Genomic DNA, 20,528 nt, shown 5'->3' with positions numbered 1-20,528 from the left:
GATCAAGAGATAAGGGCAGGTATGAAAGTATTTAGGGGATAAATCAGTAGAACTAGATGAAGGTAGGAGGGTGACAGAAAGGAAAAGGAGAAATGACTGCCATATTTGTGGATTAATGACTAGTTGGTTAGCTGAGTCACCAACTGATATTGAGAATACAGGAGAATGAGGAAAAACAGCCCATCTGGGAAAAATGGCGATTTCAGTTTGGGACGCATTAGTTTTAAATGTCTGGGAAAGACCCAGGTGGATATGTCAGAATGGTAGCTGAATATGTAAGTCTAAGGCTCAGAGGAGAAGATGGGGCTGGAGATACAATGTAGCTGTCATCAGCACATAGATAGTATTGCAAACATGTAGAATTAAAGAACTCACCCAAAGAGATTGTGTGAGAAAAGGGTACATGATGAAGGATGGAATTTGGGGAGTATAGTCATTTAAGGGGAGGTGAGCGTCAGAGAAAGTGCTTAAGAAGATTGAGAAACTGTGGTCAGAGAGTGAAAGGAAAGAAATGGTCAAAGAAGAGAGTAATATTATAGTCACCAAGGGGAGTAGCAGATGCCCAGAAAGTTTGTATTAACCGTGTTTAGCACAGTTAAAGGAGTAAGTGGGAGGAGAACTTAATATGGCCCTTCAGATCTGGCAGCATGTAGGCCACTGATGGCCTTGCTGAGGTTGATCTCAATGGAGTAGGGGGAGTAGAAACTGTATTGCAGAGGCATTCATTAAAGGAGTGAATGGAAAGTGGGGAAACGAAGGCTCAATAAAGGCCATCCTTTCAGGAGCTTGACTGGGGAGTGGAAAGAGAGAAGTGGGGCCTTAGGTAGGCAGCATTACATCTGAGAGGTTTCTCTGAATCTCCCATCCCCAACCATCAAACCCTTCAGTGTGCTTCCGCGGCACTTTGTGCTTGCCCTATTCATACCCCTTGACCAGACTGCAATGCCTGTTTACTTATCCGCTTTTTCCTCCAGACTCTTAGCTCCTTGAGAGCAGGAATCTTGCTGTCTTCACTATTGCAGCCCATCGAACAGCACAATAGGCAGCACATAGAAGTCACCTAGTCAACATTTTTGGAATGATTGTACATTTTGTTTTGTTTTGTTTAACTTTTTAGTTTTTGATATTACCATGAAAGAGATATAATCACCTTAGGAGGGAAAGGGTAATAGCCCAGACTAGAGAGAGAAATTGAAAAGATGGGAGTTAGAGGGGAGGAGAGACAGAGTGAGTGAATTAGAAAGAGTGGTTGCTGGACATTGAGACTAACATGAATAGGAGAATGGGAGGCCAGCTAGGGGTTGAATGACTGGAAGGTAAAGAAGTACTCAAGGATCTCCCTGGAGGAAATAAGGGTGAGAGGGTGCTAAAAACTAGGAGGCCCAGGTTCATTGGGGTGTGGACAGATTTTAAGGTTGGCCATGGCTGTGTGAAATAAAGATGAAAATCACTTGATTTGAGGTGGTTAAGAGTGTACAAAGATAGAATATCATTTTAATGGGCATTGAAGTTGTCTAGAATGATCTAGACACAGGTAGAAAAAAACAGAATCCAGGTATCAAGTTTTTACTGAGTGAATGTGAGAAAGTGATCAGCAAATTTGTGGATGAAGGCAATATAGGAATCAGAGAGCATGAACTCTAAAGAAAGAGGTCCCTTATCTGTAAAATGAGAGGCTTGTACCAGATGATTCAACCATAAGAAACGTTTTCAACTCTAAGATCATAGAAATATTCCACAGAGCTTTTGGCCTCTTTATTTCAAGTAATGAAATAGGATCATAGAATGGAAGGGACCTTTAGAAATCATTTAGTCAGACTTCCTTAGTCTGTAAATAAATCAACTGATTTTTAGTGGTTTAGTGACTTACCCAGAGCTAGGAGGTGGTATGGCTATGTCAAGAACCTTGGGCCTTGGCTCATGTCCCAGTGTGAATTTTACTCTACCGTGTTGCTTTTAAGTTTTCCTCTGTGCTTTCAGTAGCATGTGTTGCTGTTATTCAAATCTGCTGTGGTACCCTTATGTTAGTATGTGGCACAAGTTCTTGAATCCTCACTGTTCCTAAATTAAATTATTATTTTATTTTAGACAGAGTTTCACTCTGTTACCCAGGTTGGAGTGCAGTGGTGGGATCTCTGCTCAGTATAACCTCTGCCTCTCAGGTTCAAGCGATTCTCCTGCCTCAGCCTCCCAAGTAGCTGGGATTACAGGCATGTGCCACCACATCCAGCTAATTTTGTATTTTTTAGTAGAGACGGGGTTTCACCATGTTGGCCAGGCTGGTCTCTAACTCCTGACCTCAAGTGATCCAGCCGCCTCAGCCTCCCAAAGTGCTGGGATTATAGGTGTGAGCCACCACACTGGGCTTATTACTATTAATGATTTGTTTTTCTTTTTATCATTTTTTATCTTTTTGAAGCAATTTGTTTCAGTTATGGATTGACTAGAAATAACCTAGTGTCAATGGCAATTCTGAAAGATATTTTTTATCATCTATCATTTACTCATTCTATAATCACAGGTAGTGGATTCCATATCCATATCTTATCTGCATATAGAATAGCTAGCTGGATAGGGACAGAAAGACAGACAAACAGGCAGAAAAAGATGGAGAGAAAGAACACAAAGGTATTTAGAACCTTGAATAGTTGACCCAGCTCTGTCAGAAGCTATTCTGTCTAAGGATTTCTGGAGAATATGTCTGCACAAAAGACAATGCCATGCAAAGGAGCATGGCATTGTGTGGTGAGGTTTTGGTTGCAAACCTCTATGCAGATAATAATGACATTTACCTAATAAAGTTGTTGTAAAAATTAAATTAACTTTCTCTCTCTCTCTCTCTCTACATATATATATACACACACACACATACATATATGTCTGTACGTGCATATATGTACATATGCATATAAATGTGTAGAGGAGTACCCTGCTATTGTAAGCACTCAATAAGTGTTAGCTATAATGATCAAATTGTCATCATTATTGTTGGTGGTTTTCCTGGGTCCTAAGCAAGTAATCTTGCCCCCGGCAATCTTCACTGATGTGTTTTGCCCCTGCAATCACTTTCTAAAGCACAACACTGCAAAGCCTGGAGAAGGAGTCCTTTGTGTTCCATGCAGCCCACAGCTCACCAAGCCGTGCTGGGTTACATGGTTAGGTGGCAGGAACTCCCTGATTCTCATTCTTCAACACCCACATGCACATTTTTTTTATATATATATATAATGAAAAAGAGGTTTAATGGACTCACAATTCCACATGGCTGGGGAGGCCTTATAATCATGGTAGAAGGCAAAGGAGGATCAAAGACATGTCTTACATGACGGCTGGCAAGAGAGTTGTGCAAGGGAACTGCCATTTATAAAACCATCAGATCTTGTGAGACTTATTCAGTATCATGTAGGGATTATGGGAGCTACAATTCAAGATGAAATTTGGGTGGAGACACAGCCAAACAATATCACTATAATAAAATTGTTATAATATTCGATTTTTTAAAGAATATATTCATCCATGTGCTCTCTAATATTTATTTATTTATTTTTTAGAGACAGGGTCTGGTTCTGTCACACAGGCTGGAGTGCGGTGGTGCAGTCATAGCTCACTGCAGCTTTGAACTTCTGGGCTCAAGTGATTCTCCTGCCTCAGCCTCCTAAATAGCTAGGACTACAGGCATGTGCCACCATGCCCGCTAATTTTTGCATTTTGTTTTGTAGAGACAGAGTTTTGCTATGTTGCCCAGGCTTGTCTTGAACTTCTGGCTTTAAGTGATCCTCCCACCTCAGGTTCCCAAAGTGCTGGATTACAGGGATGGGCCACTGTGCCTGCCCCCATATTTAACAAATGGGTAACAGGTCAGGTACATAGGCTCACTTTACATCTAGTGCAACCCTCTTCTAGCCTGTCTTCCTTTATAATAGAAGCAGAAAAGCTAAAAATATTTCCCAGACTCTTTTGTAACTAGGGTTCTAGTTTCCACCAAGTATAACCAAATGTCTGGTTTCCCTTGAGCAGTCTGGTTTATGCCTATTGTCCTGGCATAATTTTTTTTATTATTATTATACTTTAAGTTCTAGGGTACATGTGCACAATGTGCAGGTTTGTTACATACGTATACATGTGCCATGTTGGTGTGCTGCACCCATTAACTCGTCATTTACATTAGGTATATCTCCTAATGCTGTCCCTACCCCCCACCCCCTCCCCACAATAGGCCCCAGTGTGTGATGTTCCCCTTCCTGTGTCCAAGTGATCTCATTGTTCAATTCCCACCTATGAGTGAGAACATGCGGTGTTTGGTTTTCTGTTCTTGTGATAGTTTGCTGAGAATGATGGTTTTCAGCTGCATCCATATCCCTACAATGGACATGAACTCATCCTTTTTTATGGCTGCATAGTATTCCATGGTGTATATGTGCCACATTTTCTTAATCCAGTCTGTCACTGATGGACATTTGGGTTGATTCTGAGTCTTTGCTATTGTGGCAAAATTTTTATTCCTCTTTTAACTTAACTCTTTCATGTTCCACCAGAAGTTCAATAGATAGACCAAGTTGGGAACCATCCTCTCCCCTCCCGCTACTGCCACTAGCAAAAAAAAAAAAAAAAAAAATATATATATATATATATACACACACACACATATATATACACACACACACATACACATACATTCACACACACATACATATTATATTTATAACATGAGCTTTGAGGGCTAAATCTGAAAATTAGCTTTTATGTAAAACAAAGAAAACTAATTTGGGGGCATGAAACATTCCTTGAAGTCTTCCATTCTACCTGTCTTTCTCCCTTGCTCCTGGCTTCCATGTTAGAATATCAGCACTTAGATCATGTTATTATCTATCTGTATGAAATTCTTAGTGGAAATTAGGCTAATGTAGTTTCTCTAATTGTTTTAATGGAAATCAGACAAGTGTAGTTTTATCTTGGGGTTCAGAGGACACTTTTCTGAAAAGTGATTAATGTTGCATAGTATGTATAATTTCATAAAATCCCATGTCATATAAGTTTTATTCTTTATCAAAAAAATAGAAATTTGGTGGTCACTTTATTGATGTATTTGTCTGTTTAGTGGATTAATGGTTGTAAAAACTTAGTCCTATTTCCTGTCCACTCTTATAGATATAATTATCTGATGTTAGAATTCTCTCATAGGTACAATTTTTTTAAATGGAAGCAACCAAAAATAAATAAATAATAACTATTAATAACATTACCACACATGCACACACACACAGACACACATTTTTTAAAAAAAATTGCACTGGTTGAAATTTGGTAGACTTTTATCCTGTGGATAAGTCATGATTTCCTGGCTAATGTAGGGTCTCCTACCATTTATGGTCAAAATCACTTATTGCCTGTTCTGTCACATCACTAGACTCAAGAAAATCCTAAGTAGAGGAGCAGCATGAGTAAGAAGATTCAATATGAGAGTCATGGGTCTCAAAGACAAGCTAATGCTCTTCACTCCATATTTTTAATAACTCTTAGATAAACAGATTCTTTACAGTGGTGATTGGATGGTTGACATGTGACACCTCCCCAATAAATCCTGGGGTATCAGGTGGTAGCCTATTCTCTTGATAGTATGAAGAAACACAATTGCAATTGTGGAAGCCCTGAAAACAATGTAGATCTTTACTAGAGCTTAGGAATTCTACTCAGCTTACCACAGTGTGTATATATGATACCTCTGCAGAGATATTACTTCCTCTCAGAACTTTGTCCTGCAACCTCCTGTCCCAAGTAAAAGTTACCCATGAGAACTTCACCTGCTGCACTGGCTGCCCTAGGCTGTCTAAGACACCAGACAGCTGGAAGACCTGCCAGCTCTGTGGCCATCCCCCACCTGAGTCTTCTTCCTCTTCTTGGCAGGGGGAAACTGCTTATCTTGTGTGAATCTCCGAGGGTTTCTAGTGAAACAAAGTCTCAACTTCATCACATGTGAAAAGATGTAGACATTGTTTTCAAGGAAATTACTTTTACAAAGGGGGTTCATTTTATCTTTGAGTGAAGCTTGTCTGGACACATAACCTTTTTTTTCAGTCTATTCTTTTAATCCGGTCTGTTGTTGTCATCTCAGAAATGCATGAGATTTAGTGAATGTAAGATGACTTGGGGTCTGATAAACTATTGTGACTCGGTGTGTGCTAATGCTGTTTTACTTTGAACTGCTTTTAAACGCTCAGGGAGAAGTGCTTCAAATTGCTGCCAACCAATGCTGCCCTGAGTGTGTTTTGAGGACTCCAGGATCTTGCCATTATGAAAAGAAAATCCATGAGGTAAGTGTTTTCTGACCCAAGGTTGTTTCTGTGTCTGCAAATCTCTGACAAGAGAAAAACTGAATGTTAAACTTGTGGTGATGAGAGTTTTTTTCTTTGCCTGGATTGTGGAGGATCTGAAGCCCAGTTGACGTTCTGTGAGCATTTAGGTTTCTTGTATAAGAGTAAAACATTCTGTAGGCTCTACATAAATATTTGTAGATTGAATTTATGTCTGAGGATGTTGATGTTGAAGAAGTTGTGATGCTAAATAATAAAAGTACCTCCTTCCTTTTGCGTACTACATACGTTTTAAATTTCATAGTTACAAACAATTCTGAGCTGGTGAGTAGAGCAGATGTTATTACTCCCATGTTAAATATGAAATAAATTAATTGCAAAGAGCTTAGGTACTTGCCCAATGTCATATTACTAATAAATAGTATAATCTGGTCTAGAACCCTGGTCTTCTGACTCCTAATTCAGGGCTCTTTCTACTATAGTTGAAAATTTCAACTTAGCAATCCTGGCATTTTAAGCTTTGTTGTGGGAGCTGTTCTTTGCATTGCAGGACATTTAGCAGCATCCCTGTTCTCTTCCCACTAGATGCTAGTAGCATCTCTCTGTCATGACAACCAGAAATGTTTGCAGACATGGCCAAATTTCCCTTGGGGGCAAAATGCTCACCATCCCCCTGTCTAGAACTACAGGACTAGAAATCTATTCTCAAGTTTTAAAAATTATACTTTCTCATTTCAGATCTTTCAGGATTAATTTAGAAATACTAAATATGATTAAAAAGTACAACTGCAAAGTCTATAATAGAAATTATGAAAATAGACAGTTTATCTTCATTGATACATAAATGTTACCTGAGGTAGTAGGTAAGGTTGAATATGATGGAAAGAGACTTTGCTTTAATCCTCATCTTCCAGCTGATACAAAACTTTCCCCAAGTTAGTGTCTCTCTATTCAGGAGAGAACATAGGTGAGTAGGACTTGATATATCTACTTTAGGCTGTTATTCAGTGTGGGGACCTGAAACTCAGAAAGCACAGTGCTCATTTCCCTATGGGACAGGATTATCTTACTCAAGCCACTGTTTCCTAATTACACAAGGAAGCCACTGTTTCGCTTCTGCACAATGTGTTGCTGAAAGACACCCAAGCAGGATCTACACTGAGAATGTCTTCAGACCATGTACCACTATGTGCTGCTCAATTCAGCCTGTGTTATGTAGGGTAGTGTTGTCTTTAAATGTCACAGAAGAAAATCCCTATGAACTGAAAAGTGCTGCAGGGCCGAGTGGTGATGAAAATAATGCCAGTTCAGAATGATTATGTTAACTGTATGATTCAGGGTGAAAAATACCAACCTGAATCTTTCAAGTGAAGGAGTTGTTAGGAGCCAAAATAAGTCCAGGATCTGGGGGAAAAAGAAAACAGACATATCAAATAAGAGGTGGTACCAGGGACATGGGAGATCAGAATTTAGTAAATCTTTGCATGGACCACACTAATGACTTCATATGTTTCTCATGTCATGTGTGTGCACATGTGCAGTCTTCTTTTCTTAATTTAAGATGCCTGAGAATATTGACAATATTTTCTATATTTTTATAATTATCTTCCCTGCCTCTCACTTATGTGGCACTTAGCACTGAACTTTTCCCAGAGTAGGTGCTCAATAAACATGGGTGAATAAAAACTCCAAAAATTAGTACATCTTTTCTCCAGCTTCTCCACGACCTCATCTTAAGGGCATGTTGGTCATTAACCAGTGTGCCTGGGTAGCTCTAGGACCACAGATCTGCCGTGGGTTAGTTATAAATCCTCCTAGACTCCCACTTTTGCAGGGAGAGTTCAGAAAGTTCTCCCGCTGGTCTTTCTTCTCCCCGCTTCCCTTGTGGTTCATCCCTCTGCAATAATGCACCATGCAGAAAGCTCTAAACTGGGTAAGAATATACCCATGTGTTGCTTTTCCATGTGTGACTTTCAAAATTTACTCCCTCTGAAAATGTTATATTTCTGGTATTTGATGTAACTGAGCAAAAGGATGGATTTCAAAACCATAGTTTTTTGGGGGAAAAATCTCCAGTGGATTGCTTCTTCAAATAGAGCTAGAAGATGGATTTTTTTTAAGGTGAGACAAAATCTTCTAATTTTAGTCTTAATAAAGTTAACATAATTATGTTTCTTGTCTTTCTGTCCTTCCTCTCTTTCTTTCTTCACTTCCTCTAGGTTCTTACCAAACACTCCTTAGTGTATTCATTTTCTTGAGTGGGTTAAATGTTTGTCTGGTCTGGTCTGGGTCTCACCTCATCACTTGCATCACTAGTTTTGTTTGTTTGTTTATTTTTGACTCTTGTAGCATTTCCTGTCTTGCTTGTTTGGGGAGCAGTTTCCAGGGTACTTTTCCCTCCTGCTGAATAGCAGTGATCCTCTCTCTTTGGCCTCTGCTGTAAAATAGCCTGGCATTTTAAGAACTTTGGAATGGTGATTTGAAGTGGAAGATTTCCCCTAAGATAGATTGAGAAGAGGATTTAGGATAGACTGGGTATGGCAGGAGGGGAGGCAGTTGAAGTGATGCTGTCCCCGAAGAGCATGGTTCAAACAAAGAAAAGTGAAGGACTGGCTGAGCTAAGGGCTGCATGAGAAGACTACCCTTTAATAAAACAGCGGAGCCTCCAGAGAGGTCCTCCTTTGCTTGCAGAGGAGGCAGCGTCTTACACAACTGGCATTTCAGCAAGTCAGTACAAGTCTCAAGATCTTTCCTGGAGTGAGGAAAACTCTTGAGCCTTTTGGCTGACTCCAGGTTATTTGAGAGTGTTGCATGAGTTTATTACAGCCAGGATTTGGGGGATCATTTCATCTATGACCTTCACAAAGCTATACTTTGAAATTAACTTTTGGATTTGTGCCTTGCCATGCCAACCAGCCAGGGAGGCAAGCCTCAAATGTGTTTTAGTGTTGTTTGAATACTTTTTTTCTGTGCTTTCCCCACAAATTACCTTGTGAAAGGGAGGGGAAAGGACCATGAATCCCCTTTTCTTCTTTACTAATCTAACCTCAGCACCAGATAATGTCAAATCTGGGTAGATGGGACTTGAAGGTTTACTGAAAAGTGAAATGGCAGGTGGTAATGCCCTAGTGCCCAACCCGATTAAATAGAGGACTAGGAAGGGACAGGCCTGTTCACTTTGTTTGTGAGGTTAAAAGGAGAACTAATTTATGTATGTGAGGCAAGAAATAAGTATTGAATTCTTCAGCCTTGTTCTCCTCAAAGTAGAGGATGTAATTATAATATTCACTGAACGTTCCCAGATATTTAGTATTCTGGATCTATAACTCCATAACAGGAACAAATTATATGAAGAAAAATTATATGTTTGTTCTGTCAGTAAGCCAGGCAAATGCTGTATGACCTTATCTTTCTTTTGGACTTGTGTCAACAGTCAAACCAACTTGTTAGTTGACTATGCAGGAGAATATATTTAAGATGTTGTCTGCAGAGTTCGCTTCTGCCCAGTGTCAAGATGTCATGTTTTCAAAAAGGTATTAATGAGGTTAAGATGGCACAGGTAAAACAGGGTCCTCTGGGAGCGTTACTTTGTGTATCTATTATTCCCTCATTTTACAGAGCTCTCTTTGCTGCTACAGTGTTTATAAAAAATAATGCTTTCATAAATGTATATGAAGAAAACTACGGATATATATATGTGTGTGTATGTGTGTGTGTGTGTGTGTGTGTGTGTATGTGTGTGTGTGTATATATGTGTGTGTGTATATGTGTGTGTGTATGTGTGTGTGTGTATATGTGTGTGTGTGTGTATATGTGTGTGTGTATGTGTGTGTGTGTATATGTGTGTGTGTGTGTGTGTGTATGTGTGTGTGTGTGTGTGTGTGTGTATGTGTGTATGTGTGTATATGTGTGTGTATATGTGTGTGTGTGCATGTGCTGATGCCTTGATCTCTAGGCTGGGTGCGTTGCATGCATTATCAATCCTCAGAACACTCACTCTGGGGAAGGAGGTGTCACTGTTTCAGGGACAGGCATAAGAGATAAAAATGGAGTGAACTTAGGTGACTGGTCTCCTGGAGAGATGTGAGAGGGATTTCTTTTCATCACTTCATCACGCCGCACACTTTGGATCACCATCTGGACTTTCTTCCATGGCTTTGACATCAAGCAGTGGAGACTTTTTTTTTTTTTGAGATGGAGTCTCTCATGATCTTGGCTCACTGGAACCCCCGTCTCTCAAGTTCAAGTGATTCTCGTGCCTCAGACTCCCAAGTAGCTGAGACTATTGGCATCCGCCACCGCACCCAGATAATTTTTGTGTGTTTAGTGGAGATGGGGATTCACCATTTTGACCAGGCTAGTCTCGAACTCTTGACCTCAAGTGATCCACTCACCTCGGCCTCCCAAAGTGCTGGGATTACAGGCATGAGTCACTGTGCCCGGCCTGAATGTTATTCTTAATTCCCACGATTCTCAAGCTTTTGGGAAGGGAGAACCTATTGCTTAATTTTACGTCTCTTGAGTTAGATAATAAATTTACGTGATGAGAGAGAGTGGGTACTGAAGAGGTCAGCGAATACAGCCCTCTTATATTACAGATGAACAACTTTGGTGATACGCAGGCTGTTGTTATAATGAACTTTTCTGGTCTCTATCTGAAAGGTAGTGTGGCTGCAATGTTTTGGAAACAACAGTGGTGTTTCTTTGTAGTAACAAAAGGTCTTGTTTCATGAAGTGAAATGTCTAGATGTTTAGAGCAGTATTCTAATTTTTAATAAAATGAAGTTTACTTCAAGTTGTTCTATATAGTCTTTAAATTAAGACTTTAAGATTTTACTTTAAAAATATATAGTCATATATATATAATTTAAAGACTATAGAGTCTTTAAATTAAGACTTTAATTTTGACTTTAAGATATATAAATGATTAATTAGATATTTTAAACAATAGTTTGCTTTCTGATGACAAAAAAATATTTTATTGGGGAAAATTTGGAAAAGAAAAAGTATACAAGCAGAAAAAATATCACCAATAATCCGAATACTCTGAAAACCACTGTTAATGTTCTTTTGGTTTTGGTGGAGGAATTGGCAGTGAAGATAGATAATACATACATATATATGTTTTAACGTAATTGGAATTAAGCTGTGTTTTATGTCTTGCCTTTTTATATAACATTATATTATAAATAGTTCCTTAGTGTACTCTTGGAGAACATGATTCCCTGTTATTAGATATTTGTGTAGCTTCCAGTTTTCACTAAAATATTTCCAATTTCACTCTAAAGAACAATAGATGGAGTTTCTTGTATTTAAGCCCTTTGTGTGTCATTAATCATTACAAAAAGTGAAATTAGTAGGTCAAAGCATCCAAAGAGTTTGGGTATTGAAGCTGTGACATCTTTAGTCATTAAAATGTAAGTCTTCTGTGTCTAGTGATAAGCCCAGGGGAAATACCACAGATAGTGCATCCTCTTTTCAAGTGTGATTATCCTGGGGAGGCCTCTCCTGGTTGAGTGATTCCAGGTGTTATCACAAGGGAACGCTTTGTGTGTGAGAGAATTTCTTTCCCTTCACTGTAGCTTCACCAGCTCTAGGTACCGTGAACTTTAAAGTCTTTTCATATCAGATATTTAAAATGTTATCCAAGTTTTATTTTATAATTAGTATTTTTTACAATTAATAAATTTGAACATTCTATAAGTTTATTGCTATTTTTAAAATTTGAAAGGTCTTTTTCTTCTTATAAATGCTTTTATATATTAGAGTTTAGTTCTAATTAATATAATCTATAATTTTTAAAGTCAGTTTGTCCTTTGCCTTTTAATTTTATTTTATATATTTTAATGATGTATTTTTGGCAGATTTAAAAAATTTAACTCATTCAAACCTATCAACTTTCTTTTAAGTTCTTTCTTTGCTTTCATGTGTAGGCCTTTTCAAGAATAAAGGGCAATTGCCCTGTCTTTTATTAGCCCACAGTTTGTGGACTTGCCCATTTCTATGCTGTACTAAATTTAGCAGAAGTGAAAATGGATGGGACAGGACTTGGCCTTTGTATCTGTGTCCATTCCTACTACTTGACAATACTATACAGGACAATACTATATATTGTCCTACCAATCCTACTAAAGTCCAAGAAAGTAATCAACACAAAGTGTGGAAGAAGGGAGGAAAGTCAGGAACTCATTCAATAGAAATGGGAGAAGATTGAGCATCTTTTTATTTTAAGATGTTTAATTGACAAATGAAGATCAAATGTAGTCAAGATGTACAACACAGTTGGATATGCATCTATATTGTATAATCATTACCACAATCAAATTAATTAACTCATCCATTACCTCCCATGGTGTACCTTAGATCCTCAGAACTTGTTCATCTAATAGCTGGAAGTTTGTAGCCTTTGGCCAACGTCTCCCCAGCCCTGGGTAACACTGTTCTACTCTGGATTGAGCACCAGTGCACTGCACACCTGGGTGGCTCTTTAGCAGGCCAACTCATTTAACCCTTGGAAGAGCCCACTGGTGAAGGGAATGTTGTTATACCATTTAATTATTATAGACGAAGAAACTGAGATTGAAAAAGATTAAGTCACTTACCTATAGTTTCCAAGGCAGGAAGGGCTGAGCTGGGATCTGAGAACATACATGTGGCCAAGTAAATCCTTGGTTTGTGCAACTCAGTGCTTGCGTACATTATTGCCTGCTTGTGCTGCCTGTTGGCTATTGCACTTTCCTCAGGACCATGAGATCACTGGAACAGAGAGAGAGAGAGAGAAGAGGGGAGCAGAATATGGGAACTAATCAAGATAAAAAGTAAAGTCCAAGAAAGGAAACAGGATCAGAGAGAGCTACTGAAAAGGATATAGTCATTATGAAGAACACAGTAAATATATGTGTATTTGAACTGGGACTTTATCGAATGTTTTAAATGATAGGAGACTAGGTTATTTTTATTTTCTTTTTGTATTTTGTATTTACAAATTTCAGAAAATTTGTAATCTTAGGTAATAGAAAGAGAAGTCCATGTTTAAACTGGCCTTTGACTTGGAACATTGCAAATTCCACTCTCAACCTTGCAAGCTCATAGCTTTCTTCTGCCTTTCCCTGAGCTCCATCCTTAGTTTGTGTAAAAGATTTGTTTCTGTTTAGCTGAATGAAAACCTGTATTTTGGCACTAACTTTTTTGTTTGTTTGTTTGTCTCCCTGACACACAGCATGGGACAGAATGGGCCTCTTCTCCATGTAGTGTGTGCTCTTGCAATCATGGGGAAGTCCGATGTACCCCTCAACCATGCCCACCGCTGTCATGTGGACACCAGGAGCTGGCATTCATCCCTGAAGGAAGCTGCTGCCCAGTTTGTGTGGGCCCTGGGAGTGAGTATGAGCTTGTAGAAGTGGACCCTCTTTGCTTGGGAGGTTCACATGGCAATACCCCAACTCTACTCTTTTTTGCTCAGTGTGGCTCAAAGATTTCCTAACCCCATTCCATGTTGGAACCAAGTGCAAAACCTTGCACTTGGCAGGATGGAGTGTCCCAGAGAGTGAGATTGGAACAAATCCTTAAGCGCCCTTCCGAATTTGAGATTCTGTGACTTTCTGATATTTATCCCTCTGCATTCACAGCTTCTTAGATGCAAGGAAATGGGGAAAAGATCCTTTGATATGATTCCATAAGGCCAAGGTGGTTCCTTTTGCCTCCTTAGTGGACAGAAAAAGGAATAAATCAGTTATCTGTATAGTATTGTCAACACTAATTCTGTTGGCTTGTCTTTGAGATGACATAACATCTTTCTCCAAGATACACACAACAGGACGTATGCCTTTTATTTATCTTTATTTCATCCCCACTGAAGAAAGTATGCCTGCCTAGAAACCAAGACACCCAGATTTTGTTCAGCAAGCCGGGGTCAGACTTTTAGGCCCTCTCCTTGAAATTCACGCTTGTTCCCATACTCTTTTTATTACATTTTGAGGATCTATGTCCCTTTCCATTTTTATAACTAGGTAGTGTATACTATATAATAAATAGGAATTATTGTCATTGCTGTATTATGCTCTCTCACAACATATAATAGCTAGAATACTTTTATTTAACAACAACTGGAATGCACACTCTATTCTTGCTTTTTCTCGTTAAAAAGATACCTCATTTCTTTCTGATCCCCAGTTATTCCATTTCCAGTAATCCTTTATTTACCCTGGAGAATTCCAGGGATGAAAAAATATGCCCAAGAATTGATGAAAGGAAAATGCTTGCCTCATGCATTTCAGATGTCACCTACCAGAAAAGGACTGACAGACGTTTTGGGCTAAATAACCAACCCTATAAGTGAAAATACTTGGAACAACAGAGTTGGGGGTGGTGTGAGGAGTAGGTTGTCTGAGTTTGTGGGATTCTTTCTTAGGTCCTCAGAGGCTTTCTCATTGACTCTCCATGAGAAAGAATTTGGAAGTATTTTCCTGGAAAGATTGGAGGATCAATTGGGGCCAACATAATTTGCAAAACTCTAGGGTCCCTTGTTCAAAAATCAAGAGGGGAAAAAGCTTTTTTGTTGTTGTTTTTTTGTTTGCCTCTGTGATCTCTTTCTCTCAACCCGTCATATTTGTTGAGTTTTTTAGTTGCTATTTAATGTTTTCCTCCCTCGAGCCTGGGAATGAAGGGTGAGAGGATACGCTCACAGACACCCCAGACTCTACCCTGTGACTTGGTGCATAGGGCGCATGCAACCTCCTGGCACCAGCCCCCAAGAGGGTTGGGGATGACAGCATTCATTGGGACGGAGTGGAGGAGCTTGTAGCTGAGAACTCATCCCAGGAAGCCAGCAGCAGGTGGGACCATGCATGAGCTGAGCCTCAAAGCTTCACCTATAAAACACAAATTCAGAGATTTCAAGATAGTGACTGCTGAGCATTGCACACCAAATACAGGACCTCCTTCTGTGCACTGGGCTTCTGACCAGTGGGCCCTGTGCAACTGCACTGGCTGCACCTCCATGCAGTCAGCCCTGGGATCAGCAAATGCCATCCTACTAGTAATCCTTGTTTCTTTGACCTTCCAGAACCCTGTTCCTATGAAGGCCGTGTGTTTCAGGATGGGGAGGACTGGCAGCTGAGCCGGTGTGCCAAATGTCTGTGTAGAAATGGGGTTGCCCAGTGCTTCACAGCTCAGTGTCAGCCTCTATTTTGCAACCAGGTAAGGAAGACAACCTCAGGATGCAGCCTTCACAGGCTACTGAAGAACTTGGAGTCTCTTCTGAGAGTATGGCAGGCAAGCCTCAGAAGCACTAGAAACAAGAAGCAAAGACCTTTTCGTTTTCCTTATAATTTGGAGACCACCTCTGAGACATTTCTTTTACCCTTAGAAACTACAGATAGGTCTAATTACCAGCCACTTAGGCTAATTGTTATATAATGCAACTGAGCCTTGAGGGTTCACACAAGGAAGCCTCCAGCTCTAATGGCAGATGCTCCAGAAATATCAGGCTAAACATCTGGAAAATTTAATAATGTGATTAGATTTGTTATTGTTTTTCAATGCATAGGTATAGTCTGCTTTTTAAAGACATAATGCATATCTTTGAACATGATTATCCAGATGTACACAATTTAATTCTTATAGGATAATGATTCAAATTATCAAAGGATTTTCTCTGAGGACATTTAAGATAGTGGGATTTTGTTGTTCATTTAAAGCTGATCTGATTCTCAAAACATTAGACTCTTCACACAAATTTAGAAGAGAAAATCAATTGCAAATAAATGTGGCATACATGATATTTTATGTTATAGTTTTTTACTCTTCCAGAGGCTCCAATGGATGTTCCATGGAGTTGATATATAACCATGAAAGGAGTTTGCCTCCAGTCGAAAAATAGCTCATTTTTTGATCTAAGGAAAAGCTGGAAGCCCACATTCAGTTGATACAAAGCAGTACTTTGTGTCAAATAAAACAAAATCAATGACATAGCATATTGTGACAATTGGGCAACATTTTTAAAGGCGACAAAAGGCAATTAGACAAGAAATGTTAAATGCCAAATAAAGGAGAAATGTATCTAATTGAAAGACTAGATTGTATTATCCACACCACACCAACTACTGTGCTCATGTCTCATGTCCCGATTCCTCACAAAGCCATGTCCTTGCTTTAAGATGGCAGATGAGCTTGTTGATAGAGTTGCACAGTGTCTTGTTCTAATGCTCTTACATTTGGAGGACACTCTAGTGTTGAGGCATTCTGATTAAGCCCATTTTGGGGCCTAGTCCCCTGGGGTACGAAGGATAATTAAGCAGTTTGCCACGATAACAATAAGGGAGGTGGGAAGAAGGAGTGGAAAGAAGAGTCTATTGGAGACCTTCTGCTTTAAATCTTAAAAAATGTAACCTCAGACTGCATATTAGGGGACCAGCTACTGGAATAATTGAAAGTACTATTTCTCATCTTAAAAATCATTAAACATAAACTCTAGCTTCATGTGCAATATTTACTTACAGTTTGTGTTGATATACATAATTACTGTAAAAAGATAAAATTTGGTATCATACTTTAGAGCTAATTAATATGCAAGCAATTCTGAAGACTTGGAAATAGATTGATTTTAATCACTGTTGTATCATCAAGTCTATATTTTTGCCATTACATACAAAAAATCTCAACTGTCAGATCATTTAGAACAATTTTTCTTGATTTAATATCACTATTAAATTTTGGATGTTTATCATACCTAATGATACAGTTTGTTAACAAATATACTGGTTGTTCTGATGATCCAGAGGGGTGCTATCAACTCAGTGCTATTGTGGAAAATATCACCTCACCTCTACCATACCTACCACCACCACCATCACTATCACCATCACCACCACCATCACCACCACCATCACTACCAACATCACCACCACCATTACCACCACCATCACTACCAACATCACCACCACCATCACTACCACCATCCAACCATCACCATCACCACCACCATCACCGCCACCATCACCACCACCATCACTACCACCATAACCACCACCATCACCACCACCATCACTACCACCATCACTACCACCATCACTACCACCATCACCACCACCATCACTACCACCATCACCACCACCATCACTACCACCATGACCACCACCATCACCACCACCATCACTACCACTGTCACGGGTGTTTACTATGTGTCAGCCATTAATTATAAGAGCTTTTAAATTCTTATAACAGCACTACAAAGTAGGAGCTATTATTATGATTTCTATTCTATAGCTGATAAAACTGAGGTCCAGAGAGTGTAAGTAACTTGCTCATGGTGTCAGCACTTTTAACCTAAACAGTTCTACACTGCAATCTCAGAAGACTACATGTGTCTTGTATTTTTAATCAGTACACTACGAATCCTGGAATAATGAATTACACATTTATATATAATGCTGGCTGGTGCAAAAGTAATTGCAGTCTTTGTAATGCCCATTACTTTTGCACCAGCCTAATAATAATCATAATAATGATGTTTGCTAACATCAAGCCCTTCCAAGAGTTTTATATACATTACATCATTAAATATAAGGAAAACACAAGTTTATCAGTAGAAATGTATTTTTAGGTCTTGAATTCTGGAAAAATTTGCAACCTATCTTCAAGGATTGTCGTGATTTTTAACGTAAGGTTTTTATTTTTATTTTTTAAATTTCAAAAGGAATTTCATAATCATTAATGAAAGTTTGGCAAGGGTGGACAAGCAGAAAGGAAAACAATCATCCATATTTCCACCATTCAAAAAGACCAAGATAGATTTGGTGGTGGAGAGGGGAGGAAAATTCATTCCAATATTTTGGTAACAAAATGTAGTTATGTTTATTAGCATAGTTATAATCACATTTTAAAAGTTGGTGATAATCCTCAACAAGAGGAGAAATTCCTTATGTTCACATAAGGGGTTATTCTAACGAAGGATGTAAATTCATACTGAAGTTGCCTGCTTTCAACTTTTGTCCAGATGTTTTGTGAACAGAGCCATAACCAGAACCCTTCCACATTTCTGTAGGCTCACTGAAATGGTTTGTTCAGTCTGATGAGAGTTCTTATGAGAATTTTAATGCCATACTTTTATCAAATCTAATATTAATTAATCTGAGTAGTTTGAACTTATCTTTGGCTGTTTTTTCAAGAAAGATAGATGGGCCAAGTGTGGTGGTTCACGCTTGTGATCCCAGCACTTTGGGAGGCCTACGGGGGTGGATCACTTGAGTCCAGGAGTTCGAGACCATCTTGGGCAATGTGGCAACACACTGAGTCTACAAAAAATACAAAAATTAGGCGGGCATGATGATGCATGCCTATAGTCCTAGCTACTCGGGAGGCTGAGGTGGGAGTACAACGTGAGCCTGGGAGCCTGAGGCTGCAGTAAGCCATGATCATGCCACTGCACTCCAGCCTGGGTGACAGAGCAAGACCTGTCTCAAAAAAAAAAAAAAAAAAAAAAGATGATTGGTAAGTCTTCTGAGCCTTTACGTATTTGAGTATGACTTTTTTGTTGCTTTCATACATGAAAGACAATTGGAGGGATCTAAAATTTGGAAGGACTATAATCTCTTCCCATCCTGACCCTATGGACTCCTTTCCACTGAATTTTGGAACTTAGTGCCATGGAGGAGAAATCTGAGGTTTGTCTGCTTTCTATTCTATTATATGCAGCTAATTTTACTCTGTTGCATTCTTGTAGGATGTTTCTTTACTTTATAATTCAAACATCTTTCAGAATATTTCTAGGTGAGTTATCTTTTTATATATTTTTGCCTGGAATATTATGGAGCTCTTTTAGACTGTATTCCAGTTTTTGAAATGTTTTCTTCAGTGATGGCTTTGATTAATCATATCTGTTCCAGTTATTCTCACTTCTCCAGAAATATCCATGACTCTTAGATTGCTCCTCTCTCTTTCCTTCTCATTATCAATCATGTTCTCTCTCATCATTTTTCACTGTGCATTTCCTCTGCATGGCAAGAGTTTCTTAAATTCCTATCTCATATCTCTAATACTGATTTTAATTTGACAATTTTGCTTTAATTGTCTTCTTTTTTATTTCTGCTATCATTGGTTCATCTACTTTTTTATCCTGTTTATTTTTTATTGCTTCTTGCTTCTGTTTGATAAAGTCGGCATATTCTTTCATCTTACTGAACTTACAAAATGGCTTTTAAACATTTTCTTTTAGATCCTGTAGTAAATAGTTTTCAGAAATCTGCTATTTCTCTGAATCTTTAGAATGTTACTTCTTTGTCTTTGATGGGTTTCTGGACATGCTATCCCAAATATAGCATCTTGGCATGTTGAATATTTTGAGCAGAAGGAATTTGAGTAAATGGGAGTAGCAGGAAAATCACTTTGACATTCCCCCTGCCTTTCTACCCTGAAGCAGGTCATGAAGCCTAGGAAGCATTTTCAGATCTTTCCCTAAAGCAGGTTTTAAGACCCTCATGTGAGAGGTGCTGTCCTTATACCGACACCTATACAAAAGGAACACCCTTATCTCTGAAGACACAGGGACACAGAGAAAAATCACCCTTTCGTTTACCTTGCAAATTTTTCCTCAGTATGTTATCATTAGATCGTACTTTTTGCCCAATGGAATGACTATCCATTCTTTGTCACAGCTGCTCTAAGAAACACTCAGGTTTAAGTGTTTCTTTGGGTCTTTATTTCCTTATGAAGGTTCCTGTGTCACATAAAACTCAAATACATTTTTATGCTTTTCTCTTGTTAATCTGCCTCAGCTATGAATTTAGGATGAGTAGAAGATATTTGTCCTTTCCTACTCATCATTCTTCAGAGTTTTCTCCCAAGTTCCCTTCTTTCTATTTCCTCATACTTCATCAAGAAAAATCAGTCTATAGTCACTGCTTGAAAGCTGCAAGGGTAAGTGGATTTATAGCCAGATGCTAGGAAATAAGCATGCCTCCTAATCCAAGGATCTGGCAAGTTTTCACTTAGTGTAGCTACATTGACCGAGATCATTTCTTTTTCTTTCTCCACTGCCCAACCCTCTTGTGTTCTGAATACATGGAACAAAAAACTGAGATCCTCAGCCTGCACTGCTTTGAAGGCTCTTTCCATGTCTCTCTCTGACTGTGATTCTTTACACTGGGGCACTCTCCTTCCTCACTGCTTTTCATCACTCCCTCTACTTCCTCAGCACACATACTTCCCACTCATGTTTTA

At 38.9% G+C, this 20,528-nt stretch overlaps 1 protein-coding gene across 1 annotated transcript in view; it reads left to right on the top strand.

Annotated features, from left to right (window-relative positions):
• FRAS1 (Fraser extracellular matrix complex subunit 1) overlaps nt 1-20,528 on the top strand; it is a 478,911-nt gene that overhangs the window by 166,782 nt on the left and 291,601 nt on the right. The window contains exons 4-6 of the mRNA XM_033214331.1: nt 6,219-6,311; nt 13,531-13,690; nt 15,376-15,509. Coding sequence (XP_033070222.1) covers nt 6,219-6,311; nt 13,531-13,690; nt 15,376-15,509 — 387 coding nt within the window. The remainder of the gene's footprint in view (nt 1-6,218; nt 6,312-13,530; nt 13,691-15,375; nt 15,510-20,528) is intronic.

This window comes from Trachypithecus francoisi, unplaced genomic scaffold (genome assembly GCF_009764315.1).
Source record: "Trachypithecus francoisi isolate TF-2019V2 unplaced genomic scaffold, Tfra_2.0 Lachesis_group1, whole genome shotgun sequence".
Classification (NCBI taxonomy): domain Eukaryota; kingdom Metazoa; phylum Chordata; class Mammalia; order Primates; family Cercopithecidae; genus Trachypithecus; species Trachypithecus francoisi.
The sequence above is the reverse complement of the archived record's forward strand: the minus strand, read 5'-3'. Positions and strand labels throughout refer to the sequence as shown.